Source organism: Quercus robur, chromosome 12 (assembly GCF_932294415.1).
Source record: "Quercus robur chromosome 12, dhQueRobu3.1, whole genome shotgun sequence".
NCBI lineage: Eukaryota > Viridiplantae > Streptophyta > Magnoliopsida > Fagales > Fagaceae > Quercus > Quercus robur.
The window spans coordinates 12371450-12386378 of record NC_065545.1 but is presented as its reverse complement, the minus strand read 5'-3'; the positions used below and the strand labels follow the sequence as shown (position 1 = coordinate 12386378).

The following is a 14929-nucleotide window of genomic DNA, read 5'->3' as shown; positions in this document are numbered from 1 at the left end:
AATTGGTGACGGAATGGGGCTTCAAGGACTAAAACAAAGGGCGTTAATTGGTTTTAGGGACTAAAAGTGGAAAAAATAAAATATAGGGATTAAAATGGGAAAAAGTCAAAATATAGAGACTAAAAGTGCATTTACGCCTTTCTTTTATGTACAGAAGGGCTAACCGCTTTGATTGTGGAGGTAGAAAGGAGAAAGAAGACTTCTGGCATTTCTATCTGTAGGGGAAGCCCAACAATAACCCACCTCTTATTTGTCGACGATAGTGTAATCTACTGTAAAGCAATAGAGCAAGAAAGCAGAGAACTATGTGAAATTCTGCATAAATATGAGGAGGTAACAGACCAAAAAATGAACACAGAAAAATCCTCAGCCTTTTTTAGTAAGAATACAAATGAGGAGACAAGAGAAAGGGTGAAGGAAACACTGGGCTTAATGTAGAATGCACAACTAGGAAAATACTTGGGTCTACCTTCGATGATTGGAAGATCAAATAAACATATATTCAATGAAGTCAGGGAGAGAGTGGGGAAAAAGATGACTAGCTGGAAAGAGAAATCATTATCGATAGGAGGAAGAGAAATCCTTATAAAAGTTGTTGCTCAGGCAGTACCCACATACACAATAGGCTGTTTCCTACTTCCCAAAGGTCTTTGTGAAGATATTGAGGGGATGATGCAAAATTTCTGGTGGGGCAGAAGAATCAAGAATAAAAAATGGCATGGTTAGCTGGTCAAGAATGTGCAAATCAAAATTAAAGGGCGGAATGGGATTCTGTGATCTTTATGCTTTCAACTTGGCTATGCTGGCAAAGCAGGTTTGGAGGATGTTAAAAAATCCCGCATCGCTAATGGCGCGCATGTACAAAGCAAGGAACTTCCCCAATAGGGATATCTTAAATGTAAGCATAGGCAGCAACCCATCTTATGCTTGGAGAAGCATTCACAAGAGCATAGAGATTATTCAGCAAGGAACAAGATGGAGAGTGGGAAATCGAAAGACAATCCATATATGGGATGATAGATGGTTGCCAACACCAACAACTTATAAAGTCATTTCCCCAAGGAAAGATTTTGGAGACTTTCCTATGGTTTCGGCCTTAATTGACCAAGACACGAGAAGATGGAAAAAGGACACTCTAGACAGAATTTTTCTTGCCTTTGAGGTGGAAAATATTCTCAGCATCCCAATCCCTCACTACCCACAGGAGGACCAATTAATATGGGTGGGAAATAAAAAATGAATCTTCACAATGAAAAGTGCATATTTTTTTGCTAGGGAAATAGTAGAGAAGCCTGAAAGAGGTGAATCCTTAGTGGGAGACATATGTGCTCCCCTTTGGAAAAAGATGTGGCACCTAAACATCTTGGCCAGAGTGAGAATTTTTGCCTAGAAACTATGCATAAAGGCCATCCCATCAATGCTAAATATTTGCAATAGGGGAATTCAAGTGGATCCTACTTGCCCTATTTGCAATGGGGAACCTAAGACAACTGAGCATGCAATCATCTACTGTGAAGCTGCTAAAAGAGTTTGGAGCAAATGGAATGAATGCCCAATCTATTTGAATGAAAGCAACAAGGAGATAATGGATTTGGCCTTATATTTGTTAGAAAAAGGAACTCAGAGGGACATGGAGATCTTCTTTGGTGTAGCCTGGATGATATGGTACAATAGAAATCAAGTTGTTCATGAGGGAAATGGTGTTTTTGAGGATCACATTTGGGAGACAGCAATCCAAATGATAAAGGATTTCAAGCAGACTAGAAACTGGGATATAAACAATCCTCAGAGAAATGAGAAAGCATGGACACCCCCCTGTGGGTTTCTTCAAAATAAACGTGGATGGGGCTGTTCCCTCTATTGAAGGCCACTTCGGTGTGGGAGTTATAATCAGAGATTGGGAAGAAAGGTGGTGGCAGCAAAATGCATTCCTCTATCGGGACGAATGGCTATGGAGGAAACAAAAGCCATAGCTATGGAACAATGAATCATCCTAACAAAAAATCTGGGCTTGGAAAAAACCATTTTCGAAGGGGATTCAATGCAGACGATTCAAGCTATTGAGGCTAAGGAAGTGAGAAGTGTGGTTGGTCATATTGTGAGAGGTATTCTGCAAAATCTTCCTAGCTTCTAGGAGGCAAAAGTCAGACATATTGGTAGTGATGGCAACAAAATAGCCCACGAACTTGCACAACTTGCAAAACAATCTACTGAGGAACATGTCTAGACTTCAATTATTCCTGATTGGATAGAAGACATGGCTAGAGCTGAAGGAACAATTTAAAAGTAGTCTAAGTTGTGGTCTAGGTTGTTGCTGTGTACCTCCTTTTGCTATGCTCTATTATGTAGCTTGTGCTCTGTTTTTCAGTGTAACTTCACTTGACTGCTTTGATTGAAAGTTTTAGTTTGGTTTCAAAAAAAAAAAAAAAACAACAATTACTTTAACAGCATTTGTTAACATAACCTAAAACAGTGTATGCACACACTATTAGGAATTTTTTCATCAACTCATTAAGCTGAACTTAGTTATTGAGTAGGGCAGTGAATTCTAACTTTTTCCTTTTTCTTTTTTTTTGGTGAAAATTATAACCTTATTTTTTAAAATAATGTGGATTTTCTTTTTCATAGGATAACAATTAAATTTTTGGTGCCCTGATTGCCAATTCTTTTTATTTTTTTAATAGGAATTCCATTTTAAATCCTTTATTAGATGACAATAAATTTTATTAACTAAAATAGTTAGAAGCACAATCATTTTCATTTCTTTAATAAAGGGAAGATCATATTTCTTCTTCTTTTTTTCACCTGTTAAAGGTGATTTTTTTTTATATAGATATGATGATATTTTAACTTATAATGTCATATTTATGATAATTATTTTTTATCATTCAACCAAAATATCAATTGATATTTAATATCTGTAATGTTAGGACCAAAACTTGCTCATATGGCAAGTCATAAGTAGTGAAATTGTGAACACACATGGACCCACCATTTGTACTCTACCACTCATAACTTGCAACATTAGCAAGTTTAGCAAAAATTATAGTTCTAACATTACTCTTTTAATATAGGCGAATCTCAAGACAACTTTCTCAAGATAAAACTTTCCCAGTTCACAAAATGTATGAATATTCTGTCCATTTATGCATGGGCTCAAGCTTTTCAATGACAGCTTTAACCAGAGCTATAATCATAAAATGTTGAAATTACAACTCTTGACCTGGCTCACAAGGTAACGGAACCCATAATTTTTATTTTTATTTTTAATGCTGAAAATCAAAGCAAAATAGTAAATCAAATACGAATATGATCAATTTTTTTTTTTTTTTTAATTGTACTTTTGGAAACCAAAGTTTTTGAGATGTGTCAACTCTTTATATCAACAAGCCCAGTTTTCCAATTTAAGTTCGGGGTCAAATAAGCCCAGCCCAAGCTTTACTCGCTTATTATATCGGAGGGAGAAGAAAATATGAAATGTTGGAAGGCCTTTAGATGCTTTAACCATTTAATAATCAATAAATTATGAACATCTTGGATCCCTGCATTGCAATGGCGTAAACAAAATCTACTTCATTCTAACATTGTCCTCATCCCAAAACCCATTCCAAGCCTGAAACTTCCAACTCCACCTCCACTATTCACAAATCCAACTCTATATCAGAATATAGCCAGTCAGGTAAGTTTAATAAGACCAAGATGGAATTTAAGTACAAACTCAATGCCTCCTGTCACGCCATTTTCTGTCTCCATACCTATTATGGTCCCGGTATCCAGAAAAGTTCCCCCGTTGTCTAGACCGGTCGGGCCTATTATTCCATCCGGGGTTCATTCTGGGTTCCGGGAAATTCCTTCCCATCATGTAGTCTGTACTTCTAGTAGGACTATTATCTGGACTCCATGACTCATATTGTTCTTGAGCCACATATTCATTTCTGTCCAAAAAAGGACCCGGCTGCAACACAGGCTGCCTAGATCCTCCACCCAATGAATTATAGTTATTTTGATTAGCTTGAGAATGATAATTTGGAGGCAGACCCTGGCTAGCTCTCCAAGAATCAGAGACAGGGTCCATTTTTCCAATTGGTGGCCTAGAAGGGTATAAAGGTGCAGGTGGCTGAGGCTCAGACAAAATGGTTGATCGATGCAGTGATTGGGAGTGTGTTTGTGACCGTGTTGGCTGTGGCGGGAAGGAAGCATGTGCTCTCCCGGGTGTATTCAGTGTGACAGATACAGGTGCTGGTTTTATATTACTTATGCTTTCAATCTGCAGTGCAGAAGGTGCAGCTGTAGTCGAAAAGTTATGCAAGGGAGTGCCCATGGAGGAAGAATTCCTCGAGGTTAAAACCATTTCCGATGCTGGTGTTGGTCTTGCTGGGTGCAGAGAAGGCAATTGCCTTCCAGGTATGTTGGCAGTTGTTTGAGGTAGTGAATAAGTATGCATTGCTGCTGCAAATTGTTGGGCCATTGATGAGGACTGTTGGGGTGGAATGAGATTAGCTTCTGTAGCTTGAGGCAGCATCAAGCTGGTGGTAGCCACTCCTGGCGAAGTGTAGGCAACTCTGTTAGCTACTGAGCTTGGCTGCATAAATGGATTCTTGGCAACTTCAGGTCTCCATCCACTCTGCAATATTATTGGGGACAAAAGATTTAATAAATTAGATAGCGAGAATTTAAATTCCTAAAATTTAAATATATAAAAAAATGAACCAGTAGCAATAACTGTATTATATATTTTTTTTTTTTATTACTAAGGTTTTTTTATTAACAATAAATTATTATTTACTAATTATTAGCACGAGATCCTATGAATTCGATAATACACAGGGATTTACCATTGCAGGAAAATTTCGATGCCAGAAATGAATGAACTTTGTTCCTATTTTAGACTACACATCAAATTCCAACCGGCAAAGACATTTTTGGATGTACATAAATATCCATATAAACTCAGTTCAGATGGTTTATGGGGAATATTTCATGAAATGTATCCCAAACATGGGGTCCACAGATATGGACCCACACTCGTAAATTGGGATGAATCTTATCCCCACTCTCCACACCAACTGGTCGTGCCCACTAAAAGCATGAAATTTCATTTCATTATTGGTCTGATTGATGCCTTTACAAGAGGCAGCACTATTTGCTCACAATGGCACTGACAAAGTTGAGAGCAAATAGTGTCACCCTTGCTAATTTAGCAATAATTATTAATTACGTGAGATATCTGCCAAAAGTTGGAGCATGAGCCCGGGTGACCCACCGTTCCAGAATTGCTCGAAGGAGTTGGAGATGGAAGTGAAACTTCGACCTTCTCCTCCACTCTTCCACTATTAAAACTGCCCACTAAACCAGCCCCGCCAGCCTTGATCATATCAAGCAATTTCACAGTTTCTTCACTTGATAAATTGCCAGCATGGCCAGAAGTCAAAGCAAATACCAATTCAGGGTTTTTTAGCAGCACTGCAAGCAACTCTAAATCTGGTTCGGCTGTACTTGAAACTTGACTCGAAGGGGTTGCCAAAGAAACAGCATTGTTTACAACTTGATTAGTAGCAACCTGTGTTTCCAAACTGTCAGCATCGGGCGGCTGTTCAATTGGTACCTGAGGGGTCAATGTATCATCATAGTCCATTTCAACGTCCCACGGTTCCTTGGGGTTAGATGGTATTTCCTGGACTGCTTGGTAGATAGTTTCTTTCTCACGGCGGTTTCTGTTTTTCTGGACTTCAACCTCTTTGCTATTCTCACCACCACCAACACTCCAATGATCATTGAGTCTTATTTCTGCAGAAAGGAAAAGGACACAAAAGGCTGAATTTTGCAGAAAAGGTTATTGAAACACAAAAAACAATCCCGAAGTTAAAAAATAATTCACACGAAGCCTGGAGAGGATGAGAAAAACCAAGATAATTTCCAAATAGTAAAAAGTACTGCGTTCATGATTACTGCACAATATATACGTGGAGAAAACTTGGAGTTAATTAACTGGCCGTTGTCTTCTATAACGGGTAGGAGAAAAAACAATAAAACAAAATGAAGATAATGGTAAAAGTATTGCGTTTATGATTACACCACAAAATATAGCGGAAAATCTTGGGACTTTATTAACTGGGCGTTGTCTTCTATAATGGGCAGAAGGAAAAACAATAAAACAAAGTGAAGATTAGATTAAAAGATTATTGACGTCTATAATGGACTGCTTTGCACCTGTAAAGGTTGTGCATCCAGAAAGCTTATGCGGCCATTCCCTTTAAAGGTCATAATTTTAGCTAGGGGTGATGTTAGGAATATATTACAAATTTTACTCCATATATCTTACAAACTGATGTTTCCCCAAAAAAAGAAAAAAAAAACCCTTGTCTCACAAATCACAATAACTAATTCAAAAACTCATCATATATTATCTTGTTGAAGTGGCAACAATAACATTTATCACAAATCACATTCATTGCAACATTAGTTTGTAAATATTTTGTAGTAAAATTTGTATGAACAAGGCTAATAGTGATTGATCCAGGTGTCATATTGCCAATGGCCTAAAGGATATTAACAAATCAGAAATTGCCAGCTAGATTAAAAAGTTACTGTTAAATTTTTTTTAGATAATTAACTAGCCAATTGTTAGTGAAAGCAAGCCATTTAAGTTAATTGTAATTAGACATGATTAACATCTGAAAACTGGTAACAATTTACAATTAAGTGGGATGAATCTTATACTAACATCTGAAGACATCCATACCAAGGTACCAACCCCTCTAATCATTAATTGATGCCTACTATAAATTAAAAGGCTTAGAAGATTTTGCGGCCCTATATACCGCAAACATGTACATTTAGTCTCACAGTCAATGACATCCCACAATTTGGCTTCAACTACAAGACAAAGAAAAACCACTATGGACCTTAGACATCGTTTCAACCACAATTAAAACCCAGATCAGTGCTCAAATTTGCAAGAAGTTGAAAACCACACTCATCATTGAGCAGAAAAGTGATGGGACATTCAAAACACTGCATGGGAAAGGAATGATTCAATTTCAAATTCCTGGTTTTTAACTATTTACCTCAATGGTAAAACACAAGCTGTCACTAAAATCATCAGATAAATAAAAGAGGAAGGGGGGACCTCATCTGAAGATGCGAAATAAGCTTGTAAAGTCTCTATAAACTCAGTTATATGCTAGGACAAAGAGAATGGAACAATTTTATTTTCATTACGTGCGCATACAATTTTACAAATTTATGCCACCAGCCAAGACATCTTCTCCACTAGAGAACTTCCCAGCAATGATACCATTGAAGCAACGGCATGCTCCCAATAGAGTTTGCTCCATCACAAGGATTTGCAGCCGTGCATAATTTACCGAGTACTTACATCAGCAGAGGCAGAATTTTTACCCCAGTTGAAATATTTAAATGATACTCATGCTGAAAGTCTAAGGGAATGGAGAAAATTTAAAGACCATATTCAACTACTACACATGTCACATAAGAACGTCTTTTGCCCAACAATCCAATAAATTTTTTGATGATTTATAAAATCCTCAGAAGATACACTGGTTTAATTGGGTTAATTAGTTCTGATCCATTGTCGAGCAAGGTCATTATGATTCAGGAAGCAATCCGTGAAGTCCAAGGTACAATAGCACATGTATTTAAAAGGAAAAGTCTAAGCCATAGTGTAGACAAAAGTACAGGGAAAAAATAAGCCAAGAATTTAATATTCTGACACACATGAACAAAATAAAAAATAAAAATAGGAGGGTCAGGGGTGCCCAAAATTTTCAAACTTGTGCGCATTTGCCATCAACTTTTTCTTTTAGGTTTTTTAGCTTATTTACTTGTGTAAACATTTTAAAACCTCCATTTTTCTAGGTACAGATATACTTTAACCAACTTTCAGCAAAGTATCCTGCCCCAAAATGGTCCCAATACTTTAATTTCATTAATATCAAGAGACTGTTGAGGTATATTTTTCTTTCTAAAATTACTTGAGAAAAACGTAGGAACAAGAAAGAAAGTGTATACAACTGAAACAAGGCTTAAGTTTAATGAGAAGTGCTTCATCCCCAACATTTTCACAACACTTTCACAATAAATCATAGGTGGTAAGTTGTTATTAGTTTTAATTTGAACTCTACCCCTGAAATTACATTTTTGCCCACCAATAATAACTTGTAACAACTTGTCACTTAAAATTTGTTGTGAAAATGTTGTGGACGTCGTATTTCTCAAGTTTAATACAGAAAATAGCACAGTTTGTGATTCTGATCCTATTCATAAAATTTTAAAAAAATTAAATTTAAATAAATAAATAAAATTTTTTTTGAAGCAAATGAAAGCAGTTGCAGGGGGTACTGGGAAAAAATAACATCTGCAGTTGAAAATGAGCATATGAATCTCCCTCCAGTGAAAATTGTGGGAGCACTTAAGATATTCCTCTGTATTGTATAAGATTTGGGGAACTTCTCAAAATGGTCAGGTAATTTCGCTGTCAAGAGATATTCTTTCTACACAAATTATTGGCAAATAGCAAAAAAGAACCAACAAGAACTAAAAGCAGATGTACCTGGTGGTGTCTGCCATTGGATTTGAACCCTCCTGCACTTCTCCCATAAGGGCTCCTTTGAATCCATTCTCGACTTTGGATCAAGAGGAGCTTCCACCTTATTAGAAATTTTAGACGGGAGGATGACAGGTTTCTTTTGTTCCTCAATATTAGGCCGAACGGGAACTTTATATACTGGATTTAAAGTGCTGGCCTGAGTGGTTGAAGGTTTGTTCAAACCTTCAGTTTTTGATTCTTTACTTTCATTTGTAGAACCATTTTTCCCATACTTACTCTGCATAAATTGAGCACGCATCTTTGCCTTTTGGATATCATCAGCAGACATTGGACGCCCTTGATTCACAGGTGCTGATCTTGTGGCCTGTGTGCTTCTGCCTGCCATTTTTTGGCCTGGCTGTTCCACCAACTGAACTTTTCTGCGTTCTCTGGTTTCTGTTACCAGCTAAGGATATAAACTCTAATTCTTCCATAAATCTAAAAACTGCATATGCAACATTCAAGTGCTTCTCTCACTTTTTCTTTTTTAATTTTTTTGGGGGGTGAGATTAAGACAGAAACATTACAGAATACAAGAAAAAGCTTAGAGGATTATTTCCAGTCTTTTAATTTAGGATATTGATTACGGTCAAATCGCAGGGGTAAGATTGATTTCTCAAATTTTGAAACATCAAATGAAATATAGTCACAGTTTGTCAAGCATCACAACCATCTGGCAAGTTGAAATAAATAGAGGCAGCTTCTTCAAGTGTCATAGGGAAGAAATCGAGAGGAAAGGGGAAACATTTCTTTTCTTAACCAATTTAGATGAAATTATTAAATGAATCCCCATATTGGCCTTTGCAGCCAAGTGAACCCTCCTTTTGTAGGTGGAGATGAGTTGCATCATTATAGGTATTGGGGATTGTGAACTAGGGGTTGTGAGGGAATCAGTAGCCAATAATTTAGCAATCCAATCCACCACCTCTTCTCCAACATGAACTGATTAAACGGTAATCACTTTCATCAAATTGAGGTTACTACAGATTGGTATAGAACTAAAATTGCTACTTTATACTTTTGTGCTGCTTGGATATAGGAAGGTAACTCAAAAACAAAAATTACACAAGAATAAAATTTTTGAACTTGATTTTCTGTTTTTCCTTCAAAAACTTCCAAACTAGATTTTGTCCAAATGATAAATGTGAATCCCTCTTTCCCTTTAAAGAGTTGAACTGCAAAACATTTATTGGCAATACCATAAGATTTGACAATAAATAATCAATTTCACAATCTAAATGTCCACCTTTTTTTTGGAGAAGAGAGAGAGAGGGGTGAGGGGGGTTCACAAACTAGAAGGCTAAAAATAAACAGCCAACAAACCATACTTGAAAATTCAAGAAAGGTGACAGCATTGTGCAAGATAATCATACCACTCCTGTCAATATTCTGTATTTATAAGAGGGTTATACTTACATGAAAGAATTAGCATTTGAATCAAATGCACCTTGTGATTGCCAAAATTTGACAGATTAATAACCAGCTATTACCTAAAACTTCTAAAACCAAGAAAATTATATAACAACCCTTCTTATCAACATAACTTTAGTTAATTCACATTCTTTTGAGAGTATACATGTACTCACAAAAAGGAGAAATCTCCAAGAATGTAGATAACTGGTGTACTAGCAATTATATAAACATTATTACTTCTCCAAAACAAAAACTAACAATTATATAAACAAGTTCTACAAGGGCTTCAAATGTCAAGGTTTCATCAGAAGTTGAATATATCTTTAGAGATGAAGTTTGGACATAATTGGTGAGGAAGCCAAGAGTCTTGTAGCTCAACTAGCACTTCCTAGTATTTCCAACATCAAGGTTTCATCAAAACTTAAATAAAACATCTTTGGAGAAGAAGTTTGGAGATAATTGGTGAGGAAACCAAGTGCCTTGTAGCTCAACTAGCACTCCCTAGTATTTCCAACGAAGACGTCCAAGATTTCAAATCCCCATCCCCCATTGTAACTATCAAAAAACATAATTGGTGAGGAATAGTGTAGGTGGTGCATATATGGACCAGACAGTCACTGAACCAGTGTATATGGACCAAGAGTTTCAAATGTTAGTAAATAAAATTATCCAAGGTTTTTTTGGCAAATCCTCCAACCATCAAAGGAGAAATAAATAACATATAATCAATAGCAGAAAATGTATTCAAATTACATTTCCACCAGATTAATATGCCCTTGATTAATCCCTGTTGCCAATATTATAGATGACACAATAATACAAACATTTCGATTAAGAATGCACCAAGATAAGTATTACTAGATATCCTCGTGTTTGGGGACAACTTAGATTAAAAGTCAATACTAATGAGAGAATTCATTCCTAAACTGATGAGTTTCTTTGTCCACCATTCTTTTATAAGCCTTCAAAAGCTGTAAAAAGTCCTTTTTTTTAATTAAAATATTGAAGGAAAAAAATCGAAAAGAAAACAAAATAACAATCCAAAGGATACGGGAAGAAACACCTAGGATCTGCTTCCTATTTGAATCATCTGAAGATGCCGTTAACAGTTTCAGTGCTTGTGGAGGATCCAATTTCCTGAAAGAAAATTTAAGCTTAATACCTCCAAACTACCCAAATATAAGTTAAAGAGAGGAAGAGAGGGGGGGGGGGGGGGGGGGGGGGTGGTGCAACCAGCTAAATTACATCAGAATGGAAAATATATCTGCACCTTAAATTCTCTGAATTTCCGTACAAAGGAGCAAGAATGTCTTCCTGTACAGCAAGAAGGGAAAATTTGAAACACCACACAACATCAACCCTCTTTTAGCATATACATATAATAAATTTTGTGAAGTGCTTACAGGAATTTTCATATTGGAGTGCCATGATTCTTCCTCCATAATATCCCCAATACTGCCAAAAAAAAATTTAGTGCCATTATTGGATACTGATTTCACAAATCTTGCAAGTGTAGGAGGTAAAGACATGCACTTGCCTCTGCTTCAGCATCATGTCATTTTGTATATCACTAGGAGATTTCATGCCATTAGGTTTCTTCATTGCTTGGCTTCTTGCTAATAATTTGCTCCATCTTGACAACAAAACCCTTGCCCTGTTTGATATGTCTGATCTTCAAATCAGATAAATGAGATTCAAAAATATTACAAGAAGCAAAAAGAAATACATCAAAAGCACACCCCCGCCCAAAAAAAAAAAAAAAAAAAAAAATCAATTAATAGATCAAACAAGTTAAATTATTTACATAAAAAAGGGCAAAATTAACACTTTCAAATCATATTGTTGGCATTAAGTATCTCAACTACATTGTTCGAGCATTAACAAAACCTGAGTTTAACATAGAAAGGAAGACAAAATTCAATAATTCCTATGCTCGACTTGATGTCTATTCCAATCCGCAAAGTAACAATCGTATCAAGAGCAAATCACCAATTAAGCATCAAACTTGATATTTAACCCATCAATTTATAGTTTAACCATACAAGGTGAGAAAAATGAGAGAGAGACAGAGAGAGAAAATGCAAAGTGACAAGGCACAAGAACACACCTGATGTCCTGTAAAACCGCAGCCTGTTAACACTCTGCAGTATGGCTGACATATGTACAGGAAGAGCTTTATGCAAAGGCAAATGACAAAGAACCTAAAAAACAAAATAACCATTAAAATCTTAAGCAATGCGTATAGAGCAGGTATTTAGTAAATACCAGCATAAAATCTGCATGTACCTTAAGAATTACAAGAAGAACACTTGTTTGTTCTTCAATAGCTGCTTGACTCAACCATGTTGCTAAAATCATAACACCACCTTTAGTTAAAAACCTGCAAAACAAGGTAGAGGATGGCTAAATCAAGCAAGGAAGACAAAAACACAAGAAGGAGCTACCAACCTCAAAAAGTTATTTGACAAGTACCAACATAATACTGATGAATTTTGTATCTGCAATATCCACTCCATCAGTTTCACTTGCCCAGAAAATGTTTCTTCTTTCCGCATGAAATTAAATATATTTTCAACAAAATGTTTGTCTTCGTCATCTAAGCCAGGTAAAGCTTCATCCTGTGTCGAGCAGGATGGTGCTTCTTCAACACTAGCAGGACCAACAGAGTTTAATGGAACCGGATCAATAGGCATCATAGGGTTAGAGCTTATTAGGGCACTATCATATAGTTCTTTACATGCACTGGATCTCATGGCCTTCTCCCTTGACAACCGAACTAGTTTCCTTACTCTTGTACGTTGACTAGCAAAAAAATCACGAACCTATAAATCAATACAACACCAAGGTGTAAGAATTAACCAATCCAGATGAATGAATTGAAATGCTGAAATCAGGTTTTGCAATCATAACAAAATCATTACATCTGCATCTTTAAAGATGATTACATGGGAATTGAAAATGTCCAGTTAGGACAAAACAAAAGAAGAAACAATTAGTGAAGAAAGATGCCATTAGTACAGCTTTATTTATTAACATCAATTTATTACCCAAGTTCAGGAAGGGCATAAAGGTTATTCACACATTTTGTTTTCAAAGCATTTAAAAGGAGGAGGGAGACAATAAGAACTAAAAACCTGTGTGACTGTAACGCCGAAAAGAGCACTGATCTCGCGGGATTCCTTCTTACTAATAGCATCTTTGATGGAAAAAACTGATTGCATATACTTTACAGCCTTAGGATTTAGCAAATCTCTAGGCCTTTTTCCTGCAAAATCAACAATTTAGTTAGAGAAAGACCACGTGTGGGCCAAGACACAAATGACTTTTAGAGCCCATTTAGTTCATCTTGAAAACAACAACCACCTACTCAAAGAAGTAAGAACAATACATATTGAAAAACTTAACATATGGTTTTAACCCGTTGATGAATAAATGAGCACGAAAATATCCATTACAATTCATTTAATTTGTCTAGTAAAAAACTAGCCTACAATTAGTGACAATAATACATTTTAAAATACTTGAAATATGCTTTAGAGCCTTTATCTATTAAGAAGCAAAAATATAAAGAACAAAGAAAAGACATGAGATTTACAAAGGCAGAAAATTCATTGTTGCTTGAAAAAGATCTACACTTTGGTAATATCATAATTTATAACAACTGAAAAATGTAACTCATTCCTGACATAAAAGAGAAATAGACTAAAACCAACAAGCATACTTAAGATATAGATGCGTGTGTTTGTATGTGTGTTCATATACATATATATATATATATATATACATAGACCCTCACCAAAACATTTGTAAAATGGCAAGTACAAGAGTTAGGTCAAAATTAGGATACATTCTGGGAATGTCTGCCTTTACATTCCAAAGAATATCACAAGAATCACAACCATCACGCCCCGATTATCAATCCCACAACCCCATTACTTACCAATTTTTATCGACAAAGCACCAGCCGCCTGCAAAATTGAATAAACACAAAAATGGAATTAAAATCACTGTAATGTTGAAATTACAAAGAGCTCTAATTGCAGCATAAAATGTATTAAACCATAACTCATAATCCATAATCCAAAATTGAAACTTTGAACAGCATCTAAAAAAAGCTTCAATAAATGGTAAGCTATTCTTAGGTAAGCTAACTAGAAACACATTCTCATTGAGTAATAGTTTGTGAAGTTATATGTAAATTACAAAGAAACTGTAATTCCACTTGAAAATTTTCTTTTCTTGGGAAACAAACAGAACAAGAAACGAAAATTCGAAACGAGAACGCACCATCTCTTGGGAGAGAGGATTGACGCCGGTGAGCTTGCACTGAGTGACGACGATTCTCTGGAGGTCATCGATCTGATTGTGGAAGAGCTCCCTCTGCGAGTCGACGAACCTGGTGAAAGAGTCGACGGAGGTCCCAATCTCTAGCTCCGAGAAGTCGTCCCTCGAGACCTCCATTGTCGACCTCGAAGCTAGGGTTTCGGAAGCTCAACGTGGCAGAACTGTACGGACAAAGCATTTAAGGACCTGAAAACCAAGGATTTTTTTTTCCCCCTCTTTTATATTTTTTGTTTTTAATCTTTAGCTGTAGAACTAGAAAGTTTAGGGTTAGGGTAATTTCAATTTTTCAGAGAGTGAGAGAGACAGAGAGAGAGAAAGGCTGCGAATTTGGTAAGAGCGAAGCAGGAAAGTATAGCCCAGCCTCGCACGTGGATAAATTTCCACACGCGACCGCTAACTAACGTTGGCGGGTTCTTTATCCTGGTTTCGGGTCAATGACTCATGTCATGGTTTTTTTTTTTTTTGAAAGCATGTCATGGTTAAATACTGTAAAAATAAATAAATAAATAACTTATATATTAAATAAATTTTTCAAAAATTTTTGTAGTTATTTTTGTATACATA

At 36.2% G+C, this 14929-nt stretch overlaps 1 protein-coding gene across 2 annotated transcripts; it reads right to left on the bottom strand.

Annotated features, from left to right (window-relative positions):
- Positions 1–3478: 3478 nt before the first annotated feature.
- On the bottom strand, positions 3479–14702 carry LOC126710437 (homeobox protein LUMINIDEPENDENS). Of its 2 annotated transcripts, none has more exons than XM_050410891.1 (13): positions 14309–14702; positions 13962–13989; positions 13156–13286; positions 12470–12843; positions 12308–12401; positions 12129–12222; positions 11559–11688; positions 11425–11476; positions 11292–11335; positions 11073–11158; positions 8573–9004; positions 5264–5787; positions 3479–4624 (listed from the first exon to the last, which is right to left on the bottom strand). In XM_050410891.1, the coding sequence occupies exons 1-13, from the start codon at positions 14480–14482 to the stop codon at positions 3719–3721; spliced, it is 3069 nt and encodes a 1022-aa protein (XP_050266848.1). In that variant the 5' UTR covers positions 14483–14702; the 3' UTR covers positions 3479–3718. The 2 variants fall into 2 exon arrangements, with proteins under 2 accessions (XP_050266848.1, XP_050266849.1); XM_050410892.1 differs by having other exon boundaries at positions 12494–12843; positions 14309–14701.
- Positions 14703–14929: the final 227 nt, after the last annotated feature.

What these genes read in the sequence shown, in the direction of transcription:
- LOC126710437 (XM_050410891.1), bottom strand. Translation starts at nt 14,482, where the DNA reads ATGGAGGTCTCGAGGGACGACTTCTCGGAGCTAGAGATTGGGACCTCC. An exon ending in GCGGTTTTACAGGACATCAG is followed by an intron (nt 11,689 to 12,128) that starts GTGTGTTCTTGT and finishes TTTGAAGATCAG; the next exon opens with ACATATCAAACAGGGCAAGG. An exon ending in CTTCGAGCAATTCTGGAACG is followed by an intron (nt 4,625 to 5,263) that starts GTGGGTCACCCG and finishes ATAATATTGCAG; the next exon opens with AGTGGATGGAGACCTGAAGT.